This window comes from Rutilus rutilus, assembly GCF_951802725.1.
Source record: "Rutilus rutilus genome assembly, chromosome: 14".
Classification (NCBI taxonomy): domain Eukaryota; kingdom Metazoa; phylum Chordata; class Actinopteri; order Cypriniformes; family Leuciscidae; genus Rutilus; species Rutilus rutilus.
The window spans coordinates 14,767,400-14,789,807 of record NC_140219.1 but is presented as its reverse complement, the minus strand read 5'-3'; the positions used below and the strand labels follow the sequence as shown (position 1 = coordinate 14,789,807).

The window sequence follows — 22,408 nt, the reverse complement described above, 5'->3', positions numbered from 1 at the left end:
GATTTATTAAGATGAATGTTTAGTGTTTTTTTTGGAACTCAAGCCATTTGGGGTATGTAGGACTATGTGTTCGAGGGCAATTGGCTCCGACTGGTTTTGCTTTTTTAGAGTTGGAATTGAATGCAGCTGATGAATAACCTTAAGGTCATGAAAATGTAACAGAAGTAGAGACAGATCTTTTCTTCCATATGGTGCATACATCTGAGTGTACATCCGAGTGATCAAAAAAGAAAAAATGCGTGGACTTGGTTTTATCCATCAGTTGTTGATTGAATGGAGGATGATCTAAGATTAGGAGCTTGCAGTCGATTGTAAGAAAGGAGCTGGGTGGTTAAAATGATTGTAGAAGTTCCACAAATACTTTTTTTGAAACATGCATGGGTGAATCATTCTGTTGGTTGTGTTAGAAACCAGGGTTAATCTGTTAACAAATGCATGACAGTAATCTGAATCTACCATTTCCTGCACTAAGCATTTTGTTTCCTTCTCCGCAGGCTCGTCTGTACATATGCTCACTCACCCTTGAGAGACAATCTTACAGAAGACTAGATTAGTTACTCCTCAGACAAAGGGCTGTGTGCAGAGGTTGACGGCCTTAATTCATTGTCATTAGCAAAGAACGCATAGTCCTTTTCAAACTCATTAGCTGATAAAAAACACCTTGTGATTCCCATTAAAATCCTCATCCGTCCTTCTCCAGAGCAAAGGCTTTTCTCCTTCACCATGCATCTCTGCACATCCTCCAACGGCTCTCCGGACAGGACAATAAACGACGGCTTTTATGTTTGACTGAGGGACACATTTGGGGCTAGCAATAATAAAGAATGGCTGTGATGCATGATACATGTCTCTGTTTGTTGACAATTAAAGCCTAGCGCTGCCAAGGTGACAGAGCGTCACAAATCATCCGTTTCTTTCGGGCATTAGTTTAAACGATTTAACACATGATGGAATGATTTAGATATTTAAGTTTTCCCAAATAGCATGAATAATGTTAATGAAAAATAACAGAAAAATGACTATGAACAGAGTTTGTAACACATCAATCCTGGAAAAAACCTATTTTTGTGCTTTTGTGTAATTTTGTGCACCAAAGTACAAAACAACTCTGACTTCCTGGTAGAATATCCATTTATTCAAATTCAAAAGACAAAAAGAAATACACATTTGTGCTGTCTGCAGTCTGTGAACAACTCTGCATATATACACTTTATACAGTCATATATATTTATAATCTCATTATTTAGTAAAACAGTACACCATTCCCCTGTAACTGTACCCATGAATAATAAATCCCAATCCTCCCCTTCACAGCCCATTAGTTTGGCATTTTAAGATGTAAAAAACACATTTGTTTTGAGGTTTTCAAAAACATTCATTCAAGGATGCGCCTTGTGGTAAAATTCAAGTGAACGTTTTCTATCCAACCCAGAATCTTTCAGCCAATAACTCAAATGGAGCCTACAAAATAAGGGCAATAGCACTGGCTATTAGTGCAATCCACTCGAATGAAGATGTGAAAGAGAGGAGAGCCAAGTCCCCAACAGCAGCATTTGCATCTACGAGCCCCTTTCGCTCTAAGTGGGCACTTTAAATTCCAGAAGTCACACCTGAGCACATGGTTTTAGCACTGACGGCATTTCTGGAGTGAATATGCCTTTAAAATACACTTCTAGTGTGAGTATGACAGGTGGTTTTGTTTAAAATTAGGAGATATAAGGAAAGAAAAGAAGCCGTAATATGAACAAGTGGCATAACCAGGAGCGATTACAGGTTGGCGTGGATGTCCTCGTGTCGCAGCACTTTGTAGGTGATCCAGTAGAAGACGTTGAATATGAGGAAGCTGAGAGGAAATACTGCTCTGGATATGGTATCGATTCGCTTGGCTCGGTCCACAAACCGCTTCCGGATGGCGTCTCCGTCGTACAGCACTTGCACTGGGGGTGGTGGGGCGAACACGGTGGACGCCTCCACAGTTGTCCCATCTTTAGCTTGTAAGCAATGGCCCAGTCCGTACCCACGGAAGTAAAAGCCACGGCTTTCTCGAACAATCTCTTCCTCCTTTAACAGAAGAAAAGCATTCTTAGTGTTTTTAGTGCCAGGCATCAAAGAACATTTTTTTTAGAGAGGGGGGGAGGGGGTAGTTATACTGAACTGTAGATATGTAAAAAGTCAAATGTCAAGTGTATGTACATTACTTGCTTTTATGCATGCTACCTATGAAGCTTCATTCAGATCCTTTTTATGTCCCGGATCATATTATTATAACACAAAATAAGCTTGTTTTTTGTATAGGCCTAACCCGTATAATCAAGTTTATATGTATTTTTTATTTATTTATTACTATTATTTACCATGGTCCATTTACTGAAAAAAGTGAGTTTCTTGTATTTTTTGTCTTGTTTTGCTGTATATAAACATTCTTAAATCAATATTTACTTATGAAGCAAAATGACATAAGATATTAAGTCTTGTTTTCTGAAAAATGAAGTGAAGATATGCTTAAAATAAGAAAGAAATCTGCCAGTAGGGTAAATTCATTTTTCTTACCTCATTTTGCAGATTTGTTTTTTTGTTTTAAGCATAAACTCACTTAATTTAGATAAATTTCTTAATATTTTGTCATTTTTCAAGTAAATGAATCTTGATTTAAGAACGTTTAGATATTTCTATTGGGAAACATGAAAAAATTGCTAAGTAAATCCCTTTTTGCAGTTTAAAGTTTTTTTTCTTTTTCTTTTTTTTTTCGGTGCCAAAAAAGTAATTATGTAGTTATTTCATGACAATTTTCCTCCCTCTGTCTGACGCTAGAATGAAACGGACTGTTTTGAACAATTACTTGAAAGGATTCTGTATTTTTCTCTCTTTCCTCCATCCATACTATGTTACCTCTTTCCTCCATCCATACTATGTTACCAACCATGTTTGATGTTGTTGTTCGATGTCAGTTGTATATCTGCCGGCAAGACAGAATGCGCTCAAAAAAATGGAACAAAGCACAAATACATCAAGATGTTTAATATTTTTTTTTTATTATTTATTTTTTTTACAGTTGAACGGTTTTTAATTTGACACAGCATCATGATTTTTTAAATGACAATTTGAAACATCAGGAAAGATGGACGCAAGAGCGCTTCCTGCATGGTTTCCTGACAATAAAGAAGACTGTATGTTCTTTAGTATTCTACTTGGTCTACTTTTCCACATGTGGCACTTTGGCCTAGTTCTTGCCTCTAATGCCAAATAAATTAGTCATTTGAATCAGTTTATCTGTCAATCTTTGACAAATTACCCCTTTCCTCGAGAGGATAAGAAGATTAAGTTCTCGTTTAGTTCTTCATTAAATCCTCTGCTTGCACCTAAAAACAATCCAGTCAATCACATGCCTAGGACTAATGATGTGTTTGGTTAAAGATAAAGACACCATTTAAAGTGAGTTTAAAGTCACCTATGAACACAGTTTGGGTCAGTGCTTACCTTATTAATCATGGCCAGGCCGTGTCCAGACTCAGAGTCTGAGTCTAGCGTGTAAAAAGAACTCTAGGCTTCTTCCATTTGTATGAGGACTGAGGGGTGAATACTACACAATGAGGGTCACTCAACATGGCCACAAGAAAAGAAACCATACTGGGTGGAGGTATAAGCACACTTGAGCAATACTCTGTGCATTTATGTATTTAGCTATTAGCTATTATTAATCATTTAAAAATGAGCTTAAATACATATATGCTGAATTTCCAACAAAATTTCATGGCAATTCATAATATTTTACGTTTTGGCGAATTGATGGCTAATTTGTGTGAATTCGTCCATTTTTGTATGATCTGCTTACGCCGCAGTGACGGGTATGTTTAGGGGTGGGGTTAGTGGTGGATCTTCATGCTTACTTTTTTCTACTTATCATACGTTTTTGTACAATTCACATTACATGAATTCATATGAAATTGCCACTTTGTAACAATTACATTTTCCGTGAGATCATGTTGGAATTTGGTGTTATTTAAATCGCTGTACACATTTGAGGGGTATGGAAAATGTGTGAATACTAATGTCCCGTTTTACATCTGGCTTTAACATCCATTTCTAATCAAGTGGTCCCATGAGACGCATTACTATAAGGAATAAACGACAATTGTAAGCGGTTCACTTATGAAGTGTTTTCATACCAGCTGTGAACTGGGCCAGTAGGACGGAGGGGGTTCTGGGTTTATGGGACTCAAGTGTTTTCCCGTGGGCAAATAAGATGGGGGACACAGATGTTTTTTTTTTTTTTTACCCTGGCACAGGTGTTGCAATGCTGGTTGAGTTTGCTGGTGCTGTTCCCAGGGAGCTTGTTCACTCTCCACAGTGAGTCAAAGCTTCCTGCAGGCTGCCTGGCTCGAACCTCCATCAAGGAAGAATGAAATGTTTTGTTTCTTAGTTCCTCGTATATAACAGTTTGGAACATCTGTCTTTTTCTTTCCCTAAATTAACTTCTGGGGATCAATAGAGCACATCCATCCATCTATCCATCAATCTGTCATTCTTATGTATCTTGCACAGTTCAGTGCACTTTCAACCATAACATTTCTAGGCAGGCTGAGCAGACTCATTTTCATTAATATTGGCAACTGTGTAAATACTTCAACAAGAATTGAACAGCTATCAAGCCGCTGCTCTCCAACACCATCCAAGTTGCTAGGCAACACTGCTTATGAGTGTACACTTCTTTGCAGGTTGATTATGAACACTCCAATAAAGTACACACACTCAAGCTAAATCCGACCGTCACAGCAAAACTTGATAAGGTCCTAAGACAAGAGGATAATGTTCATGCTGATGTTTAAATCAGACACAAATAGCTTATAACTGGGTCACTATGGATAACTAATCGACTAGTTGTCCAAGATCTGGGATAACTTGATCTAGATTTTTAGATTTCCGTGGTGGTGCTTTAGCTGTTAAACAGTTTGCATCCCCTTTAATGTAATACAGTTGGAGAGACGTATTTTACCATTGTGCCACATTTTGTCCTTTTTTTGTTTGTTTGTGATGTTTTTTAGGACGTGTGCCAAGTTAAAAATAAAGTTAAACTTTTAAAAATGCATCGAGACACCACCAGTCTGTTCCATTTCATTGTGCTCCAACTAGATGTTTTTTGAAAGCAGCAACGCTCATTGTGGTTATTGTTAACTAAAACAATTTAAATTGTTACGAAAATAAAATATGAATAACTAACTGAAATAAAATAGTACTAAAATGACTAAACCTGATTTTTTTTTTTTTTTACCAAAATAGAACAGGATATTCTATAAAAAAAATTGAATATATATATATGTATGTATGTGTATATGTATATATGTAAAATCGAAAAAGCACATAAAAATATTAAAGCTGATTCAAAATATCAAATAATATATTAGTATAAATAATACTAAAATAACACTGGCAATGTGTCTTATTTAAACCCCCCTAAGCAATGCATCCCATGAATCTGAAACCAGTGTAATTAAACAGGGCTATCTTACATCCAATATGTTAATTAGTCATTCAGGCAACTCACAATTGGTCATTTTGAAAATATGTCCCTAAAACAGGCACGATCCTCTCAGCACCCATTTGTTAGTGTTTTCTTGAGCAGGAAAATGTGGCCTAATTTGTCTATAGTGTTATTATGGCAGGATGAAGCCAAGGATTTGTTGTATTGATTATCCTGGCCAGTAGTTGGTCCATCAGCCTAACAGCTCTCTCAGCCAGTGACCCATGCATCGATACCACCCAGATTGATCGTTCAGACCAGAGACTTTCTTGGCGGGAGAGAATAGGACAAAGAGTAATAGCCGCCAAGATCTCCGAGGCAGGAGGGGGAGGAGAACTCGCTCATTCTTAAAAGGAGTTATTCTCATTTTTCTCTCATTATTGATTCAGATTCAGCGAACACACTCGTAAATCTCCAGCACTGTGAGCTTGGACAGCAAGTGCTTTTGTACAAGCCCGGAAAGTGCCCTAGATGTTTTAGCCAACAGTTTTAAATGTGATTGTTGGGCTTTGATATATTGCAGTATTTATAGAAATTACATTTAAAATCTGTTAAACACATTTCATGTGTTCAGAGTGATTTGACTCTCCGAAGCCCTGGGGGCATTTTCTAAGCTTTTCGTTTAGAAGCCTCTTTTTAGCATTTCAGGCAGTGTCTGTGATCTTGGATCAGGAAGCAGGTTGTTGGCCTTTGGAAATTGGCTGTAGCGAGGCTTTACAAGGTGGCACAAATGGTGGGCTCAGCACATGGGACTGCTCACTATGGAAACAGGCTGATCTGAATTCCCCCACACGAGATGTGACAGCCAGCTGTAGTGTGGCCGTTGCCAGTATTTGGATGTGGCTGAGCACAATGAGAAGAGATGCGAGTTAAAGTGTAATCCAGGGTGACAGAACAGCCTGTATTTGTTTGTGTGTGTGTGTGTGTGTGTGTGTGTGTGTGTGCGTTCATCGCACTTACTATTCTCTGCCTTCGCTGCTTCTTGCGCAGCCTAATGAATTCTTTGTGTTGCCTTGAGACGAAGTTGACTGCTGCGTACTCCAACAATGCAGCAAACACGAACAGCAGACAAACGGCCATCCAGATGTCAATGGCCTTCACGTAGGACACCTGGGATGCACAAGGTCAGAGCAACATCAATAGATAATCAATAATGGCATTGCTAGGAATAATGAGGCTGTGTTGACTTTGGACACATATTTTTCATTAGCCAATTTAAAACAGCATATTTTACATAGGGCATAGGGCTACATCTGAAGAGGACATTATTTGAATTAATATTTAAAATCTCTTACATTTATAAACAAGTAGGCTAAATATAGGCAAAAAAAAAGAATGAAAGAAAACATTTCATAATTTAAAACGTGGTCTGTGCAAGTATACAATTAAGTTTTAACATGTTTAATTTTACATTTAGTTTATGACTTGTGTTCAATTCATGTAAAAAAACAAACATCCAATCAATTTTTTTCTTGCTAGGTTCACACAAATGTCAAGTTTATGTCAAACCTCTGTGTTATTCCTCAGTAGGTCGCCTTGTTCTGCACGTGCGCGTGCACGTTGACTACGTCTGACCTGACAGGAGTGGCGGGTTTTCCCGTGTTTTTTTCCTGATGTGGCTTAAGTGGTTCACAAACAGTGAAGATTCATTCACACCGAAAGCGTTCAAAAACGCGAGGATTTTTATTTATTATTATTTAAATTTGAACGTTTTTAAACTTGAACTTGGTGTCTTGAAAACGCGCCGACCATGCGCCAGACGACGAAAAAGCAGCTAGACGTGGCGCAGCGGTCAGACATGTAGGCCTACCTACTGCATGTTTACATCATGTGTGTGTGAACCAGCTCTTGGAGTCATAATATATATTTTTTTCTAGTTCTTATAACCTACAGGAATCATGTAAGTGACAGTTTTTAATTAAAAACAGTCAACAGAGTAATCAATCAAAAGTAAGCAATGCATTGTTGTAGCCTACATTTAAGTTAATCGGAATAAAGTTGAAAGAATACCCCAAATCATAATTGCAACCAGTCACATGTTTATTAGACCTATTTAAACCTATGTTTTCATTCACTCATATAGTTTTAAACGTGTAAGTTATGACTAATTCACAAAATGTAATGTAAAAGAGTAATCCTGTCCTCTCAGGCTGCCAAACACTAAAATGACCCAAAAAAAGCGCCATAAAAGTATTCTAAAAGTACTTTATATGACTCAATTAAGTTATCTGAAGCCATAATATAGCTTTATGTGAGGAACAGCTTGCAAGCACCCTTTTTAAACCTAAAAATGACAAATGGGACACCCTACGCTATGGTCTCGTAGACAGCCATTGTAAGTCCACAAGACCTTAAGTGCATATGAAGTGTGTCATTTGGGACAGGGCCCATGAGACTGTAGGTGTCCCATGTCAATTTAAGTGTCAGAAGGTTGCTTGCGACCGCCCCCTTTGTGGTCGATCGATATGCGCCCTCGCGGCGCACTTTTGCTGAGCCCGCACTGAAGCAAGCTCTGCAACAGACTTCTTCCGGACAGTCAAAGCTGCTACGTCACGAAAGTGTGGACTCGTAGGAAGACCCCGAGTGCTTAGGATGCCATTTTAGACAGGGCCGGGCGAGGGAGGTTTATTTGGACAGGTCCTCGACCCCTTGATTTTGACCGATTGAGCGAGTCTACTTAATATGTACACTTCAGGCAGATCCATAGACCACAATGCAACATGATTGTGATGTCACAGCAGATAATGCTTAATTTACCCCCACCCCACACAATTCTAGTGTGTGATATTGGAGTTATTTTTACATTTAACCGCATAATACTTGTAGCTACCTTAAGCTGACTGTTTTTTTTTTTTTTTACTGTCATAATGTATTGTATTGTTACCATTTTTGTTTGTGTAATTTTTTGTATTTTCTCCAACAGCACAAGCATACAAACCTATAGAATGGTGCGTAAAACAAATTCATAAGGAAAAAAACGGCAGATTCCTGTGATCAAGGGCTTAGAGCGTTCCATTGAACACATTGCAAGGGTTCCGCCAGTAGTGGACACTCGTGCAACGTAAGCAATAACGTACATCTGAGTAAACAAGGCGGAGAGAAGATGGCGAGGGTAGGGCATAAAAGAATGGACAAAAATGCGTTCCCAAAAGCAAGATTGTAGATCTTAACAAAAAGTAGATTGTAGAGCCATTGCCACCAATTGTCTCTGTGATCAACTTGCTTTTAAAAAACGAAGTGCTGATCTAATAGTAGTCTGCTTTCTAATTAATGTAAAATCTGAAATTATAATTTGGCAACAGATTACTGAGGACAGTAAATACAGTAAAAATTGCATCTCCCCCCCCCCTATATGTCTTCATTTAAAGCAGGGGTGGGGAACGTTGATCCTGGAGGGCCATTGTCCTGCAGAGTTTAGCTCCAACCCTGAAAAAAAACATTCAGCTGCCTGCAACTTCAGTAATCCTGAAGACATTGATTAGCTTCAGGTGTGTTTGATTAGGGTTGGAGCTAAACTCTGCAGGACAATGGCCCTCCAGGATCAACGTTCCCCACCCCTGATTTAAAGTGTTAAAATAATCGTTTATGTGACCGTTAAGGAACTGGAATTCGTTGAGCGGAATCATGTTTAGAACAACAAAACAAACAAACAAAAAAATATTATACATTTTTTATTATTCAGAATTCATTCATTTTTTCTCGTGTTCATTGATTATCTCATTATTTCACTCATTATCCAATAAGTGCACTGGTTTCTGAAATGTTTCTCTTTTTTTTCTCTTAGAACTGAGTAATTTTGGTTATGTTACCTTGGGTAGAGAGGCTCGTGAGCCGGAGCTCTGGGTAGTCATGGTCAGCACAGTGGTGATACCCAAGCCTACCCGAGCAGGGGCAGCATCCATGTTGATCCAGAAAGACACCCAAGACAGAATGACAATCAGCAGGCTGGGGATGTACATCTGAATGAGATAGTAGCCCATCTGTCTCTCTAAGTGAAACTTCACCTCAATACAGGTGAATTTACCTGGGAGAACACAAAGAGTTTCATAGGTAAGTAACTATGTATAGCAACTTTTAATGTATTGTTGTTTACACCTGGTTAATTATTATTGTCATATGGCTGGTTTATGTAGGGGCAACACCATACATGCATTTAAAAATTCATTAGAGGACCTTGAAATCAATTCTGTTTGCAACAGTGTACAGTATATGATGATTTTTTTTTTATATAGAATATTATTTGATATGCGTGAAGGTTGTAGTGGAACGTGTACCTGTGTTGTAATGCTTAGTGCAGTAGCCGAGATCTTTTTCCTCCTTTAGTAAAAACTGAGGAAGAGTCAAATCATCCGCCACCTGCACTGGGCTATCAGAAAGCCACTCGAAGATCAGATCGTTCATGGTGTAGCCAACTGTGAAAAGGGAGAGAGAATGAAATAGAAAAATGCATATCTGTGCATAAAAGTGTGAATTGCAACTGTCAAGCTTCCACTCTCATCCCACACTTTATGTACGCTGCATAAAAGGTCATCTGACAGACAACAAACCAAAGGGGTAGATTGATAGATTGAATATCTGGTACAGACCTTTGAATAGTGAAGATGTTTATATACTCTGGATTATTACATCCAACATATGACCAACATGAAGTATTTGAGCAAATTAATTGGAAATCTTTCTTTCTTATATTATTTTTTTCCTTATCCATGCTACTTGCCTCAAATTCTTCACATCCCCCACATAATTTCTAACAGGTCTCTCTCTCTCTGTAGAACACGTTGAGATTAGGGGCCTATTAAAAATGCATGAGGCATGCAATAACAGTGTAGAATACTTGACAAATCTGAATAATATTGATGTCTATCAGAGACCCTCAGGGATTTACCAAGACATCTATTATTCACAAACCTCCCCGTCCCCTTCCAAAACAACAAACCTATGAAAAAAAAGGATGAAGACTGAAAGTCCTTGAATATCATGGTGTCTTTGAAAAGTTTGGTGTGGTTCCAAACATTGCATTCAAACTAATACAAGAAATAGGAATGTTTTTCCAAGATGAGAAAGGATTTTTTTTGTGCCTATTCTAGCCTCAATTGTCAATATAAAAAAGGTATTATTTGCAATATATTCTTCAGTGCATCATAATTCTTCAGAAATCATTCTGATATGTTTATTTGATGCTCATTTTTTTATTTTTTATTATCTATATTAAAAGCAGTTGTGCAATAATTTGTGGAAACTGCATTTTTTGGGGGGGATTCTTTGAATGCAAAGGTCAAAGAAACAGGATTACACACACACTTAGATAAATTTAATGCATTCTTGCTCAATGAAAGTATTAGTGTCCTTGAAAAAAACTGACCCCAAAGTTTTGAATAGTGGTGCGCTGTATATTTCAGAAAGACTTTCTTTATGCGTTCCATGGTCACTCTTGGTCATATAAGCATAACTGATTTGTGTGCCCTTTATAATCCACAAAAGCTCATATTAATCTCTGTGTATAATACCTAAAAAACATTCATTTTTGAAGCCTTTATACTAAACTTTACATTAATATTCCATTTGTCTACTTTCCCAATTCTGCTTCATTTTTTTTTGTGCCTTTGTCATCTGGGTTTTTCCACTTGTATTTCCACATATCTTCCCTTGACACTTTTGCATACTAAGTGCCCCAAACTTATTCCTCCTTTGTTTTTTTGCTTACACCTTTGCTTTAACACTGAGATTTCTCTACCTGGATGTGTCCTTCCCAGACAAGGTGATCCCACCCCTCGGCAATGTCCCAACACTCGTCAAAACGGTGTTCAGCGGGCCCTTTCAAAGCCCTAAAAAGGTGCTCTTGACTAATCGGAAATGATTATGCCCTCAGTAACGGCTTTTGTTAGACAGTAAACCTGCCCGTCTTCCTGTGTGTGTCTCACTCTGTCTGACCCCACTCCTTAGAAGAGGGCGATTTTAACTGCGACTACAGAGGAGGGCTTTTTCCACTCATTGAATAAATACTGTAGACATACAGAGGACGCAGAAAGGACAGTAAAACAATATCTTGTAGTGCGTCCCCTAAATCTTTTAAACCATATGAGTCACTTAATGTAGAGGTGCTGCCTTTGGTCACCACACATAAATCAAATAATCCAAAAGGCAAATCCAGATGTAAAGCTAAGTGGCATCTGCAGTGCATTTCTGTATTGCATGGATATCTCATTTGGCTCCTCTTGTGGTTAGAAAGGGGAGTTCTTTTGTCTTAGGGATGTGGAATTAAAAGCCTCTTGGGCAAATGAGGTGGGCCACATAATAAAGGGGACACAAAATGAAAGTTTCATTATTGATATCCTTTAAATTGGTTCTAGGAGTTAAGATGCTATCTGCTCTCAGGGCACTGGGGTGGTGAATTATCTATTTCTTTGCCTGCCTCTTCCTTTTATCAAGGTAATAAGGAAGGGCACTAGACACTACGCACAGTTTTAAATTGAGGATGCTGTATCATTGAAACTTCCTTTTGCCGATTCTTCTTCTTTTTTGTGGAGTGAGACATTGAAAACTGTTTTGAGTAATCTCTTTTGTACACTTTTTTTTCAAATCCCATAATGCTCAAGGTTATCAGGCTAAAGTAGAAAAAGAAAAAAGTTAATTGTCATTGCCGTCTTAACAGGATATAAATGGCAACAGTTCATGATATGCTCTACCATTCAAAAGTTAGGGGTCAGCAACTTTCTATAAGAATCCTAAAAAAAAAGAGAGTTTCCACACAAAAATTAAGCAGTGCAATGGTTTTCAACTGTGATGATGATAATAATAATAAATGTTTCTTGAGCACCAAATCAGCATATTGATTTCTGAAGAATCATGCGACACTGAAGACTGGAGTTAAGGATGCTGAAAATGTAGCACTGAAATGACAGGAATAAATTACATTATATAATATAATAAAATAGAAAACAGTTATTTTAAATTGTTTTATTACTTCACAATATTACTGTTTTAACTGTATTTTTGATCAAATAAATGCGGCCTTGGTCAGCATAAGAGACTTTTCTTTTTATAAAATGACTGACCCTAAACTTTTGAAAGGTAAAGTATATGTTCACCATACATAACAGTGTACATAGGAAGGCTTTTAAAAACATGTAGAGTTATGCGTTTACTGCGTTTCAACTTCATGGCTATTGCTATCGTGCATTTATTAAAACAGTGTCAGAAGAATCGGAAGCAGCAAAGTGTGAAGCGGGGAAGGCGAGGAGAGATGGGGGAGGGAGAGATGAAGAGTAGAATAGAGTACTCACAGCTCTCTAGCTGCATGGTACAAGTCTGAATGTCCATTGGGAAATTCTTCAAGTCCATGGGACAAGACAAGATGAGTGTTAGCCTGAGCACAGAGCACAAAACAGGAAAGCAGAAAGTGAGGAATAGTCAGTAGAAAGAGTGAAACCACAAAGGGCAGAGAGAGACCAAAAAATTGTTTGCAAGGAACACTGAGGAGGAGAAGCAGAAGCAAAGAAGATAGTTGAAAAAAGTTAGTTGTCATTATTTACTCTTGTTTCTTGGCCCTCATGTCTCTTTTTTTTAGCGAATATCTGACCACTCTTTGGCAATAGAATTAAAGTGAAGGACGACGCTTCAAGCTTCAAAATTACATTTTACAAAAAAAAAAAAAACACCTTCAGAAGATTTTGAATATAGTGCATAAGTTGTATGCATTACTTTTATGATACTTCATAATATTTAACCTTTAAAGCTCTAGACCCCAGTTACAGTAATTGAAATTGGATCTATAAAACAACCAGTACATTCTTTAAAATATCTTCTTTTGTGTTCCACAAAGGTTTGGAACAACATGAGTTTGAGTTTGTTTTTATTTATGCATGAATAATTGTTGTAGAGGCAGAATTATAATTTCAGAACGCACCATTAATCAAAATATCAGTTTATACTGTCTCCGCATGAGTTCAGATCTATGGTCGTACACTTTTTCCCTTTGATTTGTGATTACAAAGTGAATCCCTAAATGTGGTGTGAATTGCTCAGTTTTTATCACATGCCTTTTTAGTAAAAGCAAACTATCTTTTCTTTACTCTTGTTTATCGTGTGGCTGTTACATTAAAGTTTTAGCCATAAAGATCAGTCGCCGCTATTAGAAACGTTGGATAGAGGAAACAGTGTAATTACCTGCTGTAATGCAATGTCTCAGAGAAAGACAAAGCCACCAGTGTTTTTTTGAGGAGCCAATTTCTTTTGTGCTGTGATAACCCTAAATTCAAACCCCAAAATATCCACACACACTGATGTGGAGACCTTTTTACGCTCTTTAACGCGTGATTTTTTTTTTCCTCCTTGCAGTTTCCAAAGTGGGACCAGGGCACGATAAATTGCAATCAGGGAAGGGCAGTATTTATGACATGTATTCCAAATATGTATTTCAAATATAAATTTGTATTTGATAGGGTTGATGAAAATGGTATTTTTGTAGTTTTAAAATACTGTAAAATACTTTGTAAGAAGTCTACATGATGACATCATAAAAATGCGGATTGTGCCTACTCGGTAGTTTGCCCAGACTTGTTGAGATCAGAACAGAAAATTGATCCATATGGAAGAAGGTGGTCAAGGTAAGAAACGTGCAGGCTGTCAGCTTTCCATACATTTTTTTGCATAAATTGGTATTATTTTGTAACAGTTCATGTTAAGTTTGGTGTTCGTTTTAGTAGCCTTGGCTAAATAGTTTACCAATTTACATAATGTTCTTGAAAACTATTATACCGAGCAGCAGCCCCACAGTTAATGTTAGCTTGCTACTTTCATGTTAAGTTCCTCAGTTGTGCACGAAAATAATTATAATAAAGCTTGAATGACTACCTGACACATAATTATTATGTTTATGATTAACAATGAAATTATTAATTATTTAGAAGCTAGTTGCTATTAATAAAGGTGCCTTCAGTTGTCTTCTTATGAATGACTTGTTTGTCAATAGTGGCTTTCGCACCTTTTCATAGTTCCTAGAACTATTGGCGGAAGTACCCGGATTTTGGTGTGTTCGCACCGCAGGAACTAGGAACGATTTTAGTTCTAGGAACTCCTTTTGGAGGAACTAATTTAGCTCTTACTTAAGAGTAGGGTCTAAACCAACACTTGGAACTGCCAGTGACGTTAGTGTGCGCTGATTGGCTGAACGCATGCGAAACACCAGCACCCGCCATTTTTAAAAAGGCTGTGTAAACACACAGATTATAGCCTATATATTTACTCCAGAAACTAACTCTATGAACATGTAAAACAGTGATAGATGGGCCTCTTAACCTTTACGCTGAGGAGAAAATCCTGGCATGGTCTAAAGTGCAAGTGCACTTAGGGCGTGTCCAAATCCACTTTTGCTAGTTTAACGACGGGAAAAATGGTCAGCGCGCATGGTCTAAAAGGGTTGTCCCTATTCTCTTAAAGCTACACTGTGTAATTTTTTTTAGTTGATTCTTAGCAAAAAACACTTAGTTCTTTCAAAAATATATGTGCTCATTAATGTATATTTGCTTCTTTCAAGTAATAAAGTATTCTCGTAAGTTTATAATCTGCCATTGAAAGTACATACGGGTGAGGGGTTCGAATGCCGGTCGCCATGTTGCCCCTCCATCTTGAAACTACATTAGCCAAAGAGGGACATAACTGTAAATTCAAGCTTCGCCTTTCGCGGTTTACACTCAGTGACTCAGAAACGAATGCGAGGGGGAGATTACTCGCGACGGCCGGCAGATTTGAAAGATTGCTGATGGAGGATCACGCCTATTTTCGAGGACATGTAGCAGAGTCACCAAGGAAGCGAAAGAGAGAATTAAAACGTCAATGCGACAGGCAAATCAGCAAGACCAAAGTCAATACTGGAGTATTTTTTCCCAGATGGAAAGAGCTCATGAGGAGCAAAGATTTTAAAACGGACGCCGAAGTTGCCTGCTTTCTTCTCGACAGGTAATTCAGCCTATTTGTGTAAATTCAAAGTTTTATAGTTGCTTGTCTAACCATAGCATGGTTGTGCATAACGCCAGAACGACCTCTAGTATAACTTGCGTTACTTTTCCTCACGTCAATGGTGAAAAAGTATTGTTTACCTTGTAACATAAATCTGTGCTGCGACGGATCACAGGTGATAGTTTTAAAGGCGCAATTGGACGAAGTCGAACTGAAAGCCATGTTAATCTTGGAATAATACGGCCACCTAAGGAGTTAAAACGCCCTCGAAATTGAAAGGAACAGAAACTAATATTCACTGGGTAGTCATACAATTTCACCGCTAGATGGGGGAAAATATCACACAGTGTAGCTTTAATGAGTAATGGGTGTGTTTTGGGCGTAACGTGCAATAAACCAATCAGAGTCTCATCTCCCATTCCCTTTTAAAGCCAGTTGCGCTCACGCCTTGGCGGAATTTACAAGCAAACTTACTTGTGCGCAAGATTAAAGTGTGCGAGCAGGGGCCCGTTTCAATAAGGAGGTTCAACCAACTCTGAGTTGAAACTTGAACTCTGAGTTGACTTACCCTGAGATGGGAAACTCTGAGTTTTCGGTTTCAGAACAGCTGAAATGAGTTAGTTCAATCAACTCTGAGTTGACTGACTCTGAGTTAAGCACATGCACCACAGCTATAAAAAAGGCATTATCAATGGAGCGCAGATATTATGAGTCACCATGGCAACAGCGCCAGACAAAAAGAGGTCTTCATATTTCTCACCAGTACGAACATTATTACTGTAATTTTACAGTATTAGAACATTAATACTGTAATTTAATTAAAGGGATTACTCTTAATTCTTCTGTAATTTAAAGTAAAATCTGATGTAATTGCATTACACTATACAACAATTCTGTATATTTAACATACATTTTTAAAAGGTATATTTTTAATGTAACCTTCTCCCTCTACACACTTTGGTCAATTCAAGAATAATTCATGCAATTGTATATTGTTTATTTGAAAGCATTAAAAGTGCAGTTTCTTGTCTCTCCTTGTATTGTTCAAGTGGTTGAGGTTGATATGGGATTTAGTAATTAGTAATAAGTAGACCAACGCTTTCTAAAGATAGTCATTATTACATTAATCTAATTACAGTGCTGAAGATGTCATTTGTAGTTAGTAATACAAGTAACTTACCCAACTGTTATAATATCAGAGGTTAAACTGGAAGAACAGTATGTTATTCAACCTAATTTTAATTTTCATGTAGGGGCAATCCTGCAGGTATTAAAAGAACATGGCAGCAGCTGAAAATTAAATATAAAAACATAATTCAAACTTTTTTTTTTTACAAACATTTGACATATTAAATAACTAAAGCATCCAGTGTCTAGCAGTGCAGCAGCATTTTTGGCTGAGGGAATTCCTGGAGGGACTTCAGAGCCAGTCCCAAAGATCCAAGGGCCTTCATAAAATGTAAGAGTTTTACATATGTGTTAGTTTTTATATAGGCTATTTTTGATATTTCCATTTATTTTACTTTGGGTTGGGTTTTTTGTTGGTCCCAACGGATTCTGATGGTAATATCTGTCTTTTGGAGCCTCTTGTCCCAACAGAACCACAGGCAGTTGTAAGTAGCCTACTCAATACACCAGAAATTATGACAAATAGTGTTATAAAGTGTACTCAACCAAATGCTCATCTTCGATGGGGATAAAGAGTTTCTGCTGCCACAGAGAGGCCTACAGAGGTAATGTTAATAGTATGTGTCTACACATCAAACAATCTACACATTCTGATTATTTCACATTTTTATGTGGAGTAGCCTATAGAATCAAAGTTTAAATCTAAGTATAAACAGGTATTCTTATCTCTCCCCCCGCCCCCAGAGTGTGGAAGAACAGCAGGAGGACGGTCCATCATCTTCTGTTGCACAGATGAACAGTTCAGTGATTTTCAGTAAATGCCACAGTTTAATTCTGTAGAATTTGTTTAGAACTGCATTATGTAACTCTAATCTACTACTGTGTTGTCAGTTGCCAGTTAAGGAGTTATATAGACTTCATCTTATAAAAAAATAAAATAAAAAAGCAGTAAAAATAGCAATATTTGATTTATTAATAAAAGATTAATTTTATTAATAAAAAGGTACTGAAAGAATGAATGAGGTGTTTAAACACTGCTTCCTCTTTAAAAAATGGGAGGAGACCGAAAGAAACTCTGGGTTTACCGAAGAAAACCTGCTCCCGACCAGGTTAGGTTCACAGAGTAAGTCACCATGGTAACTGACTCTGAGTATAAGTTACCTCTCTTTCAGAAACGGGCTTGACTTACTCTGCTTTCTCAGGTTTAACATAACACAGAAAACTCAGAGTTTCCCTCATTTCAGGGTTAACATACTCAGAGTTTTCACTTAACCTCCTTTCTGAAACAGGCCCCAGACCATCTACGGGACAAGCCGGATGTACACAATAATAATCTTTTACATTGTAATCCTTTTATCTTTTAATATTTGGCATGCTTGTGTGCTGCTGTATTACACACACACACACCCTGTGTATGTAATAAGCAGAGTGTACGCGCATTGTGCGCCCGCCCATAGGTGCATATTACTAATGCGCCCTTTAAATAACAAAGTAAATACTGCGCCATTGACTTGATAAGGATACAATTATGTGTCATTCGCAAACTGTTAAACATTAAACTGTTGGTTACTTTAAAACTAACCTTTATCTGGGAGATCACAGGGATATATGAATATTTGATCTGTTAACTGGTTGCAGATGTCAGATTTATTGCATGACTCGGGCAGAGAAAAGCTGATGCTATCAAACAAGGCATCAAGGCATAGATCAAATAGGCCAATTTCATAGGACATTCCATGCTCCCTTGTGTTGATACACTTAATTAAGGTATTTGGTATTTTATTTTAAAATACATTTTGATGTATCTTTGCCCAACCCACAATTACATCCATCATTAGAATCAACTTAATGAATTTTTTTTCTAGGGATGTTTCTTAGGTGTTTTTTAAAAGCAAAACAAAAATAGAAAGAGTACTTGGCATTAACAGTCAAGCATTTTTGTTTTGTTTTTTAGGCCACATAACATTTCTCATATTACGCATTTTATATTTTCTGCCAATTGTGATCTCCATTGTGATCATTGTGCATTCCTATTTATTTTGGCCCAGCTCACTTCTTTAACGTATATTTTGCAATAATATTTTAATGCAAAACCCTATCGCCCTTCGTCACAAATCTTCGTTAATTCCCCTTTGTTCTCTGAAATCTCTTTAGACTTCTCTGCTTACCTAATGCTGTAAAGCACATTCCCATTCTGAAATATCCTCAGCAGCTTGTTGTCTGTTGTGACTTCATGGAAGTTTGCACCTTTCTCATTAGCAAAGAACAAGTCGGGTTTCCATATGGAATCCAACATAGAAGGGTCCAGGTCTAGAGATGCATCAGGATATTCACTATAGGCCAGTCGAGGGTCGTTCCACTGCTGGCGTAGAAAGACGTTAAGCCTGTAATCCTGTAGGAAGAATAATAAATGTGTTGGGTCCTTGGGACTTGTTTCTGGACATTATTCATGTTCTTTTTAGATCTAATGTTCTTTTTTTTAATTTGCAAACCTAACACAGACTAAATCAAATATGCCCTTAACATGTTCTCCCCTGACATTCATTTCTGTTGTACAGTAAGTCCTCCATTTCCAATGATCTAACCTCAGGTTAGCCGACTAACAGACCGCTGACAATCTGTAACGGTCAACTGAAACATTCTGCTGACAAAGACACTTTGAGCACAGGCTTTAGAGGATGGTTGTATCACCTTTTCATTTCCCCCCTTAAGTTCCTGGTCGTTCTCTCAATTTCTCATTTTAATTGCATGGTGGACAGTTCATTATCCGCACATCAGCTGACCCACTGGACTCTAAACTTCTAAGTGATTTGCTCCTCGAGAAGTCAGGCAAGCAACTAAAACTCACCCAGCAGAAATATAATATAAATATAATAGAGCATGCTTCCCAAAACAATGAAGATAAGAGAAGGAATTCAGCTTTGCATTTTAGACAAGATAAGCTCAATCCTATTTGATTTTAAATTAAAATGAACCAGTGTTGTTACATACCATAGTTGTCTCAGTAATGGATCCAAAGCTGTTGATGAAAATATTACAGGTGACATTTACTGGTGGTCCTGTTGAAATAGAGTAGAGAAGTTTCTTATGTTTAGACTTGAATATACTTTTGTCAATGTTTGGAAAGTGAATGAAAAATAGATACTATTTGGGACTAGTAGAACTTAAAGGGATAGTTCACCAGAAAAATTGTTCTCACAATAATCAAATTTTCTCCATATTACCAAACCTCCAAAAATGACTAAAAGCAACATAAAAGTGGCCCATGTGACTTGTGTGCTATATACAAAGTCTTCTGAAAACATGATAGGTTTGTGTGAATTAAGATTGAAATTTAAACGTAAAATTAACTCTAAATTAATTTACCTTAAACATGAAATATTAAAACGGAAATTAGAAATGTTGAATTAAAAAAAAAAAAAAAAAAGAAGGAAAAAGCTATATAAACAAGCACATAACAAAAGCTGAAATAGTGTGTGTGTGTGTGTGTGTGTATATATATATATATATATATATATATATATATAGACATCCCCTAGTCATCATTCATCAAAATAATTATTATAAGAAGAACAGAACACCTTTTAAAGAGCATTCCCACTCTTTAGTGTATCTGAAGTAGTAACACACAGTCAGGTCACCGGGTTCTATCTACTGTCACCTCATTTAAGTTCCCAGGAGCCACTGCTGTCAAGCTGCTACCAGTTTCACAGTAGGTTATGTTGTATATAATCTGACAAAAGCTTGTTTGTTTACGTTCTGTCACACCTTTGAAGTTGGGTCTGATGCGAGCGTCATAGCCGGAGGTTCTTCCCATCAGCTTGTCCAGAAAGTCCGATGGGGACATAGGCTTCGGGCCTGGCCTGCTGGAGGACTTTATCTCCTCTTTACAGGAGCCCAGTCTGCCAGAGATAGAGAAAGCAAAGAGGAAGGAGTGTAGAAAGAAGCCAGAAAGAGAAAGGTGAGGTAAAGGACGATAGATACAGTCAGTGATAATGACAGAGAAAAACGTCATGAATCATTTTAACAGAACTTTTATAAAGAGCTGTTCAAATAGACTTGCTGAAAAGACCAGCATGCATTTTAATTCTAGTCTAGCTGGTGAAAGTAGTAAAGCAGCATTAAAATATATATATATTTATTTTTTTTGTGACCCGAAATACTGGTCTTTTCTACAGGGAATACAGAGGCATAATGCCTTAAACATACATTCTTCATGCTGTGTTTTTACAGAAGCCTGACACAGTGATCATGGCAAAAAAAAAAAAAAAAAACAACCCCCTAAATCCCTAGGCAGGGGAAGGTATTGTGTCTGACAGACTGATGGCTCAATTGAAATGCTGTGAATGTCACAGTTAGGGGGAGATGACTTTGATTCCAGTTCCAGCGGGACTCAGTCTGTGCCTGACAGACCTGCCAGGCTGGAGCAAGTGGATCCTAGAGGCTGGAGCCCTGGATTTGACGAGATCGTTTTCTTTCTGGATGTTTCACTTCAGAAAAAGTGTTTTCTCCCTGTGCTTTTGATTCAGTTTTAAGCAGATTAAGCAGACCCCAGTCCCCAGCCCTGAGCAACAGAAGGCCATCAGAATCTGTCTCCTCTTAACGCCAAACTTTCTGATCAGTGACTCTTTCTCAGTGTTTTTACCACAAAAAACGTAGAGTGAATTTTTGTGGAAACTCCCATGTAAATCACTGTACTTGGATTGCATAATGGAATAGAACAGAATAGAATCAGGCATTTATATAGCGCTTTCATATGTACTACTGTACACCCAAAGCACTTTACAATCATATCAGGGGATCTCTCCTCAACCACCACCAGTGTGCAGCATCCACTTGGATGATGCGACGGCAGCCACAGTACAACGGCGTCAGTGCGCCCACCACACACCAGCTATAGGTGGAGAGAGGAGAGAGAGTGATAGAGCCAATTCAATGTAAGGGGATTATTAGGAGGCTATGATTGTGATGAAGGCGAGACACTACAGGTGAATAGGGTAACATTTTAAAATAATAGATATCACCATGAAACTTCCTCAGTTGATTACTTACACAAGTAGTATATAAAAAAATGTATTACAAGTTTGAGAAATTTGTACGTTTAATTATGCAAATTAGGCATTATCTCATTAAATATGCACGATTTTGCATATATTTTCGGTAGATAGATCTGAACATATGATAAAGCCAGGTGCAAAATTCTTTTTTCATTTTGTTTACACACAAGATGAAAATAAAAACTCAGAGGGATTTCAGGATATATGCTTTCATTACCACATTTCATGTCCATAGCCATAAAAAATTGATTTTCGACATATTTTTTGGATTAAAATGTCACATAAATCAGGCCATGAATGATTTATTAACAAATCCCTCTGAAAATATCTTCAGAATACTGCTAAGTGTATAACTGGAAAGTTTGGTGTACATAGGTGCTACATAGGCTGAGATGTTTGTACTGGAGAATGACAAAAAAACTCATTTTGAGCAAACGGCAGTTAAAGATTTAAATAGCTCTAAATAAGAAATCGTCGTTAGCTTTAAATCCCTCTTTGGACATTCACGATTGGTTACTGATAGAAAGGAAATGCCCATATTTGGTTTACATAGCGTTGTGCAGGAGACTCAGAGCTTTACAGTGATACCGGTCATGACAGACTTCAGTAAACAGACGGATCTCTGCGTGTCGCGTTGGAATAATAACTTCCTGGTAAATTCGGGAGAAACTTACAGCCGCAAGTAAACAAAATGTAATAAAATAAACATTTTAAAGTATATTTTCAACGTTTTCTTTATAGCAGCTTG

General features: G+C 37.5%; 1 protein-coding gene across 1 annotated transcript in view; it reads right to left on the bottom strand.

Annotated features, from left to right (window-relative positions):
• Nucleotides 1-1,115: 1,115 nt before the first annotated feature.
• glra4a (glycine receptor, alpha 4a) overlaps nt 1,116-22,408 on the bottom strand; it is a 45,604-nt gene continuing 24,311 nt past the window's right edge. The window contains exons 2-9 of the mRNA XM_084430139.1: nt 20,372-20,505; nt 19,595-19,662; nt 18,772-18,995; nt 12,802-12,884; nt 9,793-9,930; nt 9,328-9,542; nt 6,479-6,628; nt 1,116-2,061 (exon numbers count right to left, since the gene is read on the bottom strand). Of these exons, the coding sequence (XP_084286265.1) occupies nt 1,768-2,061; nt 6,479-6,628; nt 9,328-9,542; nt 9,793-9,930; nt 12,802-12,884; nt 18,772-18,995; nt 19,595-19,662; nt 20,372-20,505 (1,306 nt within the window). The 3' untranslated portion in view covers nt 1,116-1,767. The remainder of the gene's footprint in view (nt 2,062-6,478; nt 6,629-9,327; nt 9,543-9,792; nt 9,931-12,801; nt 12,885-18,771; nt 18,996-19,594; nt 19,663-20,371; nt 20,506-22,408) is intronic.